This window comes from Mastigoproctus giganteus, chromosome 7 (genome assembly GCF_048544385.1).
Source record: "Mastigoproctus giganteus isolate SK-2022 chromosome 7, ASM4854438v1, whole genome shotgun sequence".
Lineage (NCBI taxonomy): Eukaryota > Metazoa > Arthropoda > Arachnida > Uropygi > Thelyphonidae > Mastigoproctus > Mastigoproctus giganteus.
Genome location: NC_143581.1, coordinates 42503024 through 42515925, shown reverse-complemented (window position 1 = coordinate 42515925; position 12902 = coordinate 42503024). Strand labels below are relative to the sequence as shown.

Below are 12902 nucleotides of genomic sequence, written 5' to 3'. Positions count from 1 at the left end.
CATGTGAAGTACATCTAGAACATTTATCTGCTTTGTGATATCGAACGATGTTCCCAAACCTTCATCTATAGACTGGATGATTCTTTGCCTCATATCCGATCTATAAAAGGTCTTAAAGGTTTTTATTATTCCCTGGTCAAGAGGTTGAATCAGTGATGTGTTTGAAAGTCAACTTTGGATGTTGTTGTTATTTGGTTTTTAGGAGCATTAGCAACTAAGGCCATATTGCTCCGGGAACATGTGGTGGTCATTCCCTGACCTTTCCGCATCTTCCGAATTTGGTGGTGAGGGGCTCGAACCCCGGTCTAATCAAGAAGCATGTGCTACACACTGCTGCTCCTTCCCACCTGGCTACGGAACCGCCTCAACTTTGGATGAGCCGGGCAGTTGTCCAAAACCAATGCAATTTTTTTTGTTTTTCTTATCCAATTGCAAATCCCATTTATGATGGTAAGTTTCAAATAAAGAAGCTGTCATCCAAGCGTTGAGTATTGGCATATTCAACAGGCAGCTGTTTTACTCCTTTAAAAAACATCTGGGTAATTTTACTCTTGCCGATAACTAATGGCTTCATCTTGATTGTTCCCGTCATGTTGCATGTTAAAAGAACTGTAATCCTGTCCTTTATCTTCTTTCCTGCAGACGCAGAGGAATTTTTAAAAATCATGCAGTGGTCTGGGGAAGCCCTGTTTCATCTGTATTAAAAATGTCTTCAGGATTATAAGTGCTTCACACAGTTTGCCAAGAGGTTTTTAACTAGGTGTCAGCTGCAGAGCCATCGAATTCTGTTTTTCTCCATGAAGTTTTTTGTAAACAATACCATGCCTCTCCTTCAATCTTGTCAGCCATCTGTCTGTCGCCTTAAACTCTTTGTGTAGTTTTTCAGCAAAATCATTAGCTTTTTGAAGAAGAATGCTACGATTGATTGGTGCATTAAATGAGCTGACGTGTTTGAACCAAATGAACAGAGCTTCACCTACTGTTTGGAATTTCCCTTCATGCTTCCTTTTTCTGGTTTCACTAATCACATTAGTGTTTAATGTGTGACGTGATTTTAATAATTTTGATAAAGATGACTGACGCACTCCTAATTTTACTGCTGCTTCCCTTTTTGACATATTGCCTAAGTTTAATTTATCTTATGTTTCTATAATTCGTAACTTATCTTTTACACTCAAATTCACTCTTTCTGTTCACCGACATTTTTTTTTGGTAGTAAAATTTAAAACACAATAAAAAAGATAAGCATCAACCATATAGGTCATTTATTCACAACCTTTTTAGGATGTGACCAGTGTTCAAGACAATATGATGTCCTGTAACATTAAAGAAACACTTGTCATCCTAAATAATTACCAAATATTACATAAAAACATTACTGTTTTTATGACTTTTGTAATTCACATGATGATGATGACAATTAACTATGATCTTTTTAATTGTTTGATTCATTATCACATAATCTAGTTCTCCAAGATTTTGATGGAGAACCTGTTTTTCTGACTCATGTTTACTCATTTTCTGCCTCATCATTGTAACAGTTTGTTACAGTTTTCTCTTTTTTCAATATCAGTTTTTTTTTTTTTTTTTCCTGTCTTCTTTTTGTAGAAAAATAGTAAAAATATGTTTAAATTGGAATTTTTTAAAAGGTCTGTGAAGTTCTTATTTTTGTTTGAAATGAACACCTAAAAACCAAATAGTTTGCCTGTAATTGTTCATTTAGTAATTTAAAAAAAAAAAAAAAAAAAAGAAGTAAACTTTATTCTATAGCTTTTTCATTTCTAACACAATAGATACAATTACATCCCAGGAATTATACTTTCTTTCAATTTAGAAAACAAAGATTAATAAAAGAATTTGAAGTTAATAAAAACTTAAGGCATTAAAGATTTATTTTCAAAGAAAATAAATGCACAGAATGACAATAATGACAATTCCTGACTTGTTGCTGATAATCTAGAAATAAGAGCTGAAAAACTGCTTCCCTGACAGTAGAGTAGTAAAGGTTGCCTTCCATTTCAGTCAAAATTATAAGGCACCTCTGTAGCCAGGTGGGCAGGAGCAGCAGTGCATCGCACACACTTCTTGATTAGACTGGGGTTTGAGCCCGTGACCAAATACGGAGGATGCGGAATGGTCAGGGAACGACCACCGCATTTTCCCGGAACAATATGGCCTTAGTTGCTAATGATCCATGGTGCCTCTGTAGCCAGGTGAGCAGGAGCAGCAGTGTGTAGCACATGCTTCTTGATTAGACCGGGGTTCGAGCCCATGACCACCAAATACGGAGGATGTGGAAAGGTCAGGGAATGACCACCGCATATCCCTGGAGCAATATGGCCTTAGTTGCTAATGCTCCTAAAAAAAACCAAAAAATAGCTAATACTCCTAAAAAAAAAAACCCAAAAAATAGCTAATGCTCCTAAAAACAAAATAACTAACTCACTCAAAATTATAAAAGCCCAGTGGGAGACAAGTACAGAGACATTGTCATGAATGTCAAAACAAGTTGATAGGTGATGAATTTATCAGTGTTCTGCAACAACTTTCATGGCAACTTTTCTATAAGTAAAAAGCATTAGTGAAGTTCTGATAGCATTGTGCTATCAAGGTGATATGATCTAATGAAGTGTTACAACTTCAGATATTTAATATGCTCAGAGCTGAAGCTATTTGGCTTTATGAATAAATATAGTTAATTGTGGATTTAGTTTTGTAGCTGCTAACTTTCTATCTTGAATTCCTAAGACTAGAGCATATTTTTTCATGCCAGATGCTGTTATGCAAAGAAGAAAGAATTGTTATACAGTGGCCCTCAGTGAAGTGACAAGTGAGCACTACACTATTATCTCAGCCATAAGGCTGAGAAGCGATCAAGAAAAAATAATAAATTATCCTCAAAGTCATGCTTGTCATTTTAAAAATTCGTCATAGCGCACTGCTGACCATGAGAATATTCAGCCAGGAGAAAAAAAGAAAAGCAGTTCAGATCATCTCTATCTGGAGAAGCATTTGGAAATGTTCTTGAAAGTCAAATCTAAAGAGCAGTGCCATTGTTTTAAAATAATATTGATTCAACAGTTCTGAAGAGAGCAATAGTATCTTTCTTGGTCTATCATAATACACAAAGTGGATGGTATTTGGTTTACATATCTTTATTGTAATTGGACATGGGCCCTTTAAAGCTAGATTACAGCATCTGGGTCTGTAAGAATATGGTAACTGTTTATGCAAAATGAAGCAAACTGAATTGTACCTTTTTGGCTTATGGAAATAGGTAACTTCGGGAACTCTCTGTTGGAGCTAGTGAAATATAACCTAAAACCAGGATGGTTTTTGATTATATTCAAAATGTATTTTCTAGAAGAAGACCACTGTAAGGCCAATTCTATAGATAGTAGTATCTTCCTGATGATTAGGGATGGAAACCATACATTCATGGGTGATGGTGTGGGCTAAAGTGGCAGGCCTTAGAAATTACTAATGGTAATTACCAATGATAATTTTATTGTTTTATTATGGAATTGGAGTAAATAGTTGTATGTGAAATGGAGATAAATTTATTTATTAAGTACATATTACAGCAGGAACTAAATGAGAAAGGTGCTCACCTCTGGTATACCAGGGGTGGAATTTTTGGAGAAATCTTTCTCTATCACTGTATGCTCTCATGTGCAGCACAGTTCGTATAATCACCGTTCTTCCCACACCATGTGGAAAAGACCTGAGTTCAAATCCCATTGATGATGCAAGGATTTTTTATGAGCCTTTTTCACGACATGATTGAGTTAGTTGGTCTCAAGTGAGGGTAGCACCCACCTCCCGAAAACTCTGGTTTTTCATCCAGCAAACAAATTGACCACAGAACCCACCACAATTTACAGACAATATATATACCACACAATATGGTCTTAGTCACCGATGTGCCTAAAATCCTACAACACCCAACCTCTACAACCTTTCTCTCCTTTGACTAATCGCTTCTCTTTCTTTTGGACTGCCCTTTGGTAGTCCAAACATAGGTTTGGGTTGAAGGCACCAGTCAATGTAATTTATAGTAGTGGCTCACTCCTCATGACCAGAAAGAAACTTCCTTGTGTTGATTCTTCCATTGCTAGACCACTCATGTGGCAAAAAACAGCAAAATACAATACACAACACAATGTATTTTATATTAGTGGCCCACTTCTCATGACCAGGAAGAGACTTCCTTGTATTGTCTCTTCATATTGAAACAAAGTGGCTGTTAGGGGGAAGGGGTCATCAGATATTGCACATACAGAGGATATAATACACTACAGTATAGTGGCCTATATACCCACTGGATATAATAAATTTAGGTGATGGTTAAAAAAAAAAGAAAAGGTTAAAAACTGCTATAACTATTCATTTGTCTTTTTTAATTTCTGTTTTGTCATATTTTTCTTGTATGTTTATATCACCAACACAACTGTATGTAGTGATTATGTTTGTGTGCTATTTAAATGCATGATAAGTACTTGCTTTTCTTTATATTACTGTTATAAAATATTAGACTGAGTTTTATCTATTAATTATTTTTTTTTTAGTTGCATAAAAATGCATTTATTTGTAGTGAAAGAATTCTTATATTTGTACATATCTAACATTAATAAAATATATTCAAATATTGATTTTTTTTTTTTTTTTTTGTACCAATATATATTTTAAGTTTTTCTTTGAAATTCAAAAGAAAGTTTTGGAAAACACTTTAGCACAACAAAGCTTGATGAAGCCATCTTGTCTTAGCTACCACCTACAGAGGTTGCAGAAATTAGTTTAGTAGAGTATCGTTAAAGATATATGTTTATACTTCCTCCTTATATCATCCTTAGCGTATGTATTTTATATAGGTCTAGTTATTTCAATAAATTGTATTATATTTATCTATTTCACAACATTCTTCACTAGTTGAGTGTGAGTAATATGTCATTAGGTGAATTTCTAAACATTTTTCTGAACGTTTTAGTTTAAATTAAATTTTTTCATTGAACGAAACAAGAAACTTGGTTTGGTGAATAATGTTTGCTGTTCATATTCAGAAATTTCTAGGTTTTACTGTGATGGATTTTAAAGGTGTGGGATTAAAACTCTTGTTTTCTCCTAGGTTTACAAGGTCCAGTTCGAGGTGTTGGAGGCCCATCTCAACAAGTAATGACCCCTCAAGGTAGAGGAACTTCTGTATCAGCTCCACCTCAAATTCGGCCATCAGCTCCTTCACCAGCTCCTGCAACTACTGCAGCTGCAGGTGCATCTGCACCACGAATGGGTGCACCCCCTCCAGGAGCTCCTGCAGCAATGGCTGGTAGAGGTACCACAACAGCTGCTGGAGGAACAGCACCTCCACCAGGAATGATGGCGCCTCCCCCTCCTGGCATGATGGGACGGGGTGTACCTCCAACACAGGTACCAGTAGCTCGAGGTATGCAGCCACCTCCAATGGGTCCACCACCTGGAATACGTGCTCCACCACCTGGAATGATGAGAGCTGGTAACTTATGACACTAATTTGTATTAATGACTAATACCTATTTAACATTAAGATGAGTTTATTGATTAAGTTAATTTATATATGAAAATTTTTTTTTTTGCACTGGAATACAGTTTGCATTTATTCAAATTGCTATTTTAACTTTGCATTGTTGTATCTTCAGTTTTGAACAGAATTTAGAAAAGCACAGTGTAAAGTCACTTTTTTGTTGCTTAGATTACCTTATCTCTTCCATGAGCCATGTTATTCTAAGAGTGCAAAAATTTTTTAAAATAAAACTCATTCAAAAACTAAAAATGAGCCAAATGCAGGTGTAGCAGTTTCAAGGCTATCAGTACAGCGCAATTAAATTTGAATGCTATCCATAAATTAGCTCACAAAACAATACACCCTCTAACGAAATTAAGGTGTATTGTTTAATAATTAAAGAAAGATAAAATTTGCTTACCTGATTATGGATTACGTAGGGCACTGGAAATCAAATTTCTTATAATGAATAATATTAATTATTTCTGTATTGTAAGATTGTCTTTAGAGGTGGCTTACTGTTATTTTCTCAAAAGCAGGCTACAGTGTGCGGTAATGGCCATTGTAAAGTGGTATTTTGAAAATACCACTGCATGGTTTTAACTATATTTATGTGATAATGGAGACAGAGGAAAATTAAAAAAAAGTTGGGTAGTATTTGAAATGCTTATGGCCTAGCTCATTTTAATATTTCAATATGACATGAATGTGATAAGAATGAATTGTAGACATTTATATGCATGCAGCCCAACTTATTAGAGTAATATCTTAAGCATTATTGTTTTGTTTTTTGGATGAAAGTCATCCAAAAAACAAAATATCTCAAAATAAGAGAGCCATATAGCAATGGAAACTATTTGAAAGGACTGAGAAGAAGTCACTGAGTCCTAGGTCTGGATGACCTATGACTGACAACTACAGAAAATAGTGCTGTTCATCACCTGATTTTAATAGTCACCTGGGTTGCATTACATAGCAAAACCACTAAACATCTTTTTAATGAATCCCTTGTGCTGTCCATAAAGAACTGGGCATGAAAAATTTCAGCAAAGTGAGATGAAAAGATATGAGTGTAGATCATGGAAGGAGAATTGTTGTGCAAAGATATTTCTTGTGAAATTTGTCCAGGGATTCAAATAAGTTTGTTGCTTACAACTTTCACCCTCAAGTTGGATTTATTTAGATTCAGAGATCAAACAACAGTTTATGGGATGACATTATGAAGACTCTCCTTTCCAAAAATTTCCAAGTGCACCATCGGCTACCAAGATAGTGGTATCAGTTCCTTAGGACAAAAAAGCAGTGTTCATTAATTTCCCATCAGAGGGGTGAGTCTATTGCAGATGACTTATTCATAATTTCCATTGAAATTGTGAGCAATTAAGGGCCAAACATTGTGAGAAACTCCTGAATGACACTCATCCTATTTGACAATGCTCTTATGTATGTATACTTTTTATACATATTTTATCTTAATGGATCTTAACTATGTATCAAAACGCGCGCGCGCGCGCGCGCACACACACACACACACACACACACACACTCTCTCTCTCTCTCTCTCTCTCTCTCTCTCTCTCTCTCTCTCTCTCTCTCTCTCTCTCTCTCTCTCTCTCTCTCTCTCACCCGTTGAAGTTCATGTTTTAAGTGTCAAGGGTAAATTGATACCTGAAACAAAAGAGCTGCTCTTTATGTTTTGTTTATTCACTTCATTAGCCTGTATAATTTTGGAAAAGATTTAGCTTTTTGGGGGATGATCATATTATAGGAGATACCATGGATTTTTGCTCTTTTTTTTCTTTCTTTTTTAATTAAATTGTGCATAAGAGTTTACATTTTTGCACATTGCTTTCTCTAAATTAATGCTGATGTTGTTTCTGTGAAGGAATTCATTTTGATTTCTGAACAACCAGCCTTAAATTTTTGGAACACAACCCATTTCTTCTTTGCTGTTAGCTTTTTTTCTAAATGGAGTTTGTATTTATCAGTAACTTTACAGTTATTGTGGACTTCAGTATAGGCTGGAGATTTCAGGTAAAAATCGATTGTGATATGCTATATTATTATTTTGAACAGCCTTAACACATTTATTGGGAAACCATGGTTTAGATAAAGGATGAGAGGTTAGGGTAGATTGAGTAGATTAATTCTGGAATTTATCTGTTATTTTACTCGATTGATATCGGCAAATATTAGAATCAGATTTAAATTAGGTTGAACTAAGATTTAATTTAAATTAAATCTTAGTTCAACCAAGGAAAGGAAAAATAGATAGCTTATTATACAGATCATATGATTACTATCTTATTATACAAATCATATCACATATATGATTTTGAATTGTTGTATTGCTAAGAATGATAATTGTGCAGTAGAATTTAGCCATTCCCAGTAATTTAAACATAATAGCTGCTGTATAAAATCTAATTTCATTGCCATAATAGTCAATAAAATGATGTGCCCTAACACTTGATTGACAGGGGGTTGCTATAATAAACAATAGGATTAAGAGTGGTTCAGACTAATGAAAGGTTTCCAATAGAATTTATGAAGTTTTGCTAAAAATGATTGCAGTTTCAGATTCCAGCAGACTTAATCAAAGGAGTGGTATTACCTGGATGTAGTTGTATTTGGCATACATACCTATCTTTACTTTGTTTTATGGAGATAAAATTAAAAGTAATTTTCTTTTAAGTTGACAGTCATGAGAATTTTTCTAGAGAGAAAACTTATTAGATATAGATGGTTGAGCTGTATTTACATTTTGCAAATCTTAGTGAAAAATAAATGAAAAGAGATATGTTTACTACATGTTTGTAATGTAAAACATTTCACAGCAGTTGGTGAAAGGGGGGGTGTGGAACTAATGTGATTTAATGCTCCAAGAGTGTGTTCGTCTGGTTAAACTATATCTTTAAGTATTTATTTATTTATTTATTTTTCCCTTGCAGATGATGTACATGGGACACTTTGATTACTGGTTTTGTTCTTGTTTGCCTTAAGTTTACTATTATGAGGAGGGGTTGAAAAGTTAATGTATAGCGCTTAAAATAGTAACCAACAAGTTTCATGCAGTTTCAGTAACATCTTATTTTCAATTACAGGCCGTCCTGACGTCAACAAAGTTGTGTGAATGAGGAAAGATGGACAAAATCAGTCATCCAATATTTTGGGAAAAGGAATCTAATGCCAAGGGCAATTCATGAGGATGTGGTTATAACACTGGAGGATGCCCCTTCCTATTCCATGGTTAAGGAGTGGGTTTGGGTTTTTTTAGGAGCATTAGCAACTAAGGCCATATTGCTCGGGGGATATGTAGTGGTCATTCCCTGACCTTTCTGCATCCTCCGTATTTGGTGGTCACGGGCTCGAACCCCGGTCTAATCAAGAAGTGTGTGCTACGCACTGCTGCTCCTGCCCACCTGGCTATGGAGGTGCCTAAGAAGTGGGCAGTAGAATTTAAATGGTGGAGGGAGAGCCTGGAAGATAACCCACTCTGGAAGACCTGTGTTGTTGATAGTGTATATGTTCTGGTGATGAGTGATAGTTCAGTACATTGCCAGCATCTGGACATCTCATCTTAATGTGTGTGTACCACATAATAACAGGTTCTTTTTGCCCCTCCAAAGAAAGTCAAGTCAATTCCTTCTGCTGGCAAGATAATGGCATCAGTTGGGATGCTGGAGTATTGCTGGTGGACTACCTTCAGAAAAGCCACACAGTCAGGGGCATTTGCATGAAAACATCAAAGACAAAGGCTGAGCAAAAGGAGTCTTGTTCCACCAGGCCAACATGCCTGGTGGAACAAGACTCAGGGATTCCTGCTCACAAGTCCATGGCTGCAGTGCGTGAGTGCAGGTTTGAAATCATGGACTATTCCCCATATTTATCAGCTCTAGCACCATTGGACCTTTACCTATTTCCTAATTTGAAAAATACCTGGCTACATCCATTTTCCCACCACCAGTGATGTCATTAATGCAGTGGATGCATTTCTGAAAACTTTCTTCGCAGCTGGAATCGATGCATTGCAGCATCAGTGGCAATACATTTACTGTGTTAAAGTAACATTACCAAACTCATCAGATAAAGCCTTTAAACACTCCTTGTATGTGATTTGCAGTTCAGAAGGTTAAAACTTCTTTTATGCATAACTAGCATTCTGCTTACCCCCCTTTGCATTGAGGATGGAGCAGGTGATTTCAGACAGCCAACTATAGTGCAGGAACTTGATGTCTTCAGTGATACTGTAACCATTGTTCAGCACATAGAAAATACAAGCTTAACCATTAACAAAAGTTTGCTGGATTAGTGAATCATTGTACCATATAGTCAGTTGGAATGTTATTTTTGGGAGATATGTTGTTAGGGATTCCTGGTTGACAGTGGCTAATGAGTGGATTATTTTCAGATTAAGTGTACCTATTAATGCTCTTGTTTTTCCCCTTGCTGATGACTTTTTCTGGCAACACAGTTTGTTAGAAATGTACTAATGGACCAAATGATTTTTGGACGCTTTGCCAGTCTGTTTTCTGATTTAAACCCATTCAACTATTTTAGGTAAAAAAGAGGATGAATTATATACCTGCTGCTAGCAGAAGTAATATATTTATGGGACTTTAATTTAGTACAGCAGGCTTTATCTCATCAGTTCGTGGTATTAGTCTTTCAGTGGTTTTTATGCAAACAGATCTTTCCTGATTGTTGTCAGTTTGATTTCTTTAATGATTTTGGCATGGAGTTGAATGATCAGTGTTGTGGAGTACTCACACTTTAAGAGTGGCATAGACTCATAATAATTGGAGCACATCTTGTTTTATTAACTTGCTTTTGCATTTGTTTTCTATACTGAGTGTACAAACAAATCATGGGCTACCTATCTGGTAATGGGTAGGCCCACCTTTCGCCCGGATAAGGGCAGTCACATGGCGAGGCATTGAGTCCACTAGTTCACGAAAGCATTCCACAGGTATTTCCATCCATGATTTCTGCACCGCTGTCCATAATTCTGGTGCATTCTTGGGTGGAGGATCCAAAGCCGAACGGACCTTTCCACAGCATCCCAAAGATTCTCCACAGGGTTCATGTCCAGTGAATGGGGAAGCCATTCCATAGTGGTAAAATCTGCGGAATGCCTTTTGAACCAGGTTCTAGTCACCCCGGCTCTGTGGGGAGGCACATTGTCCTGCTGGAAGAGTCCATTGCCCTGTGAATGCATGATGACCATGGAGGGATGTAGTGGTCTGCAAGGATGGACACAAAACCTGTACTGTTCAGAGATGCATCTAGATGTACCAGAGGTCCCATTTGAACATGATCCAGACCATTACCGACTATCCACCCGCCTGAACAGTTCCTTGTTGACGTGCATAGCTTTGTGCGGTTTCTGCTAGACACGCACTCTCCCGTCCACTTGAAATAACTGGAAACGGGACTCATTAGACCAGGAGACCAGTCTCCAGTCATCCAAGGTCCAGTGCCCATGTTTTTCCCAGTTGACGTGTGTAGTCCTGTGTTGTGGTTTTAGCAGTGGGACTCTGGTGAGTCGGCAGCTCCCATAACCTATTGCAGCTAATGCTCGCCTCATGGTCTTAGTGGAGACGTTTCTGGCACCTCCCTCATTGAAGTCTGCAGTGATTTGTGCCACTGTCACTCTCCTGTTGGCTGAAACAATGTGAGACAGGCGTCGACAGCCACATTCATCCACCACCTTTCTTTGCCCATAGCACTGTCCACGATGAGATGTTATTCTGGAAATGGTGTATTCCTGATATACTCTTGATACTGTCGAATGGGGAATAGTGCAATTTTTGTATCAACTCCTTGATAGTGACCCATGCATCGGGCACCCACTATCATCCCTCTTTCAAAGTCAGTGAACTCACAATGTTTATCCATACTGGCATCAAATTACTGTCTATTTGATTGCAGTTTACCTATATACTGCCAAGCAGTGGGTTCGTCCACTAGCGAGAGGGGGGTGATAGCCTCGTGTTGCCCAGGAACCAGGCATCCCACGAATTTCATCCTTTCAGTGTAAATCAGTTATATTTTTGAATTGAAGTAAATACACTGTACCACTCTGTATGTCCATCCTGTCCAATACATATGATTTGAAAAGCAGTTGCAGAATACATTGCTTATTACACACACACACACATATATATATATCTTTCTTTTTTTTTTTTCCCAGCTCCACCTCCACCTGCTATGAGGCCCCCTCCACCCAGAGGACCATGAAACCTTTTTCCCCTACAGTGCAAAGTTTGCAGATTTATTTTATTTTTTATCAAAATATTGTTCTTTACCAGCATTTACATGTATCAGTTCTTTTTTGTAGTAATGTAAGTATTCAATAAAATTGTATTTGTAGTTTATCTTAGTTTTATGAATTAAGATTAAAATAGAATGATAAACTGAAAAATATATCTAAATCTATTTGCACGTATTGTAAGGTCTAGTATTAAGAAATGGCTGAAGCTTTATAATTCTTCAATGACAAGTAGATTTTGTTGTTGACTGAAACCTATGATTATACTGTTGTATTTTGTATAAAAGGAAATAGTCATTCATTTGTTGATATTGTAAGTTGATACATTTTTTACACTACACAAAATCAAAAACAACATTTGGAGGTTGCACATGTACATAATACTTGATTATTAGTTGTTTTCCAGAGACTGAATTGGTTATTAGAAAGCTCAGCTCAGCTCAGTTCAGTTCAGTTCAGTTACAGGGTCAAGGCATTACTCCAATTTGAGATTGTTTCAGAAGCTGATGTTCTTGTAACAAAATTAAGAAGCCAGCATTGGAAAGTACAATTACTTAAGGCAGTGAGCCAAAGGTCATAGTACTGAAGAGTCCAGTGGAGGAATTTCGACAAAATCAAAGGGTGCACTATGATTTTGATTTATAATTATGGTGAAATTATGTAAAACTTTGACAGTAGCTTGGGGGGGGGGGCAGATACAGATACCAAGTTGGTTTTGTGGCAGTGCTAGTAAAAGAGAATAGTTTTCATTTTGAAATGTGTGGTTACTATAAATTCTTAATGTACATATACTGATCACTCTGATTAACACAAGACAGAGTCACAACGTTAAAAACATCTGACATCTGTGAAACTATGCTCTGCTAACATAGGTAAAGAGGCCTGTGCGCTCTGGATTCATTCTGTATAATCTATTATGTAATACAGAGCGAAACGGAAAGTAAAATAAATGACAGGTTTAATGTTAAGACAGATTTTGTTAAATACATTTTGAAACGAAAGATTTTGTTAAAAAGCTTTCGGTTATCATCGTAACCTGCATGAGTTGAACTGAGAGTTTGGGAACGTAGAACTTAGAGCGTGTAGTGCCAGTCA

The 12902-nt window shown here is 36.6% G+C and overlaps 1 protein-coding gene across 1 annotated transcript in view; it reads left to right on the top strand.

Moving 5' to 3' along the window:
* Positions 1-11913, top strand: part of SmB (small ribonucleoprotein particle protein SmB) — a 62876-nt gene extending 50963 nt beyond the window's left edge. Inside the window, exons 4-5 of the mRNA XM_090376869.1 lie at positions 5126-5509; positions 11730-11913. Coding sequence (XP_090232995.1) covers positions 5126-5509; positions 11730-11776 — 431 coding nt within the window. The 3' untranslated portion in view covers positions 11777-11913. The remainder of the gene's footprint in view (positions 1-5125; positions 5510-11729) is intronic.
* The last annotated feature ends 989 nt before the right edge of the window (positions 11914-12902 follow it).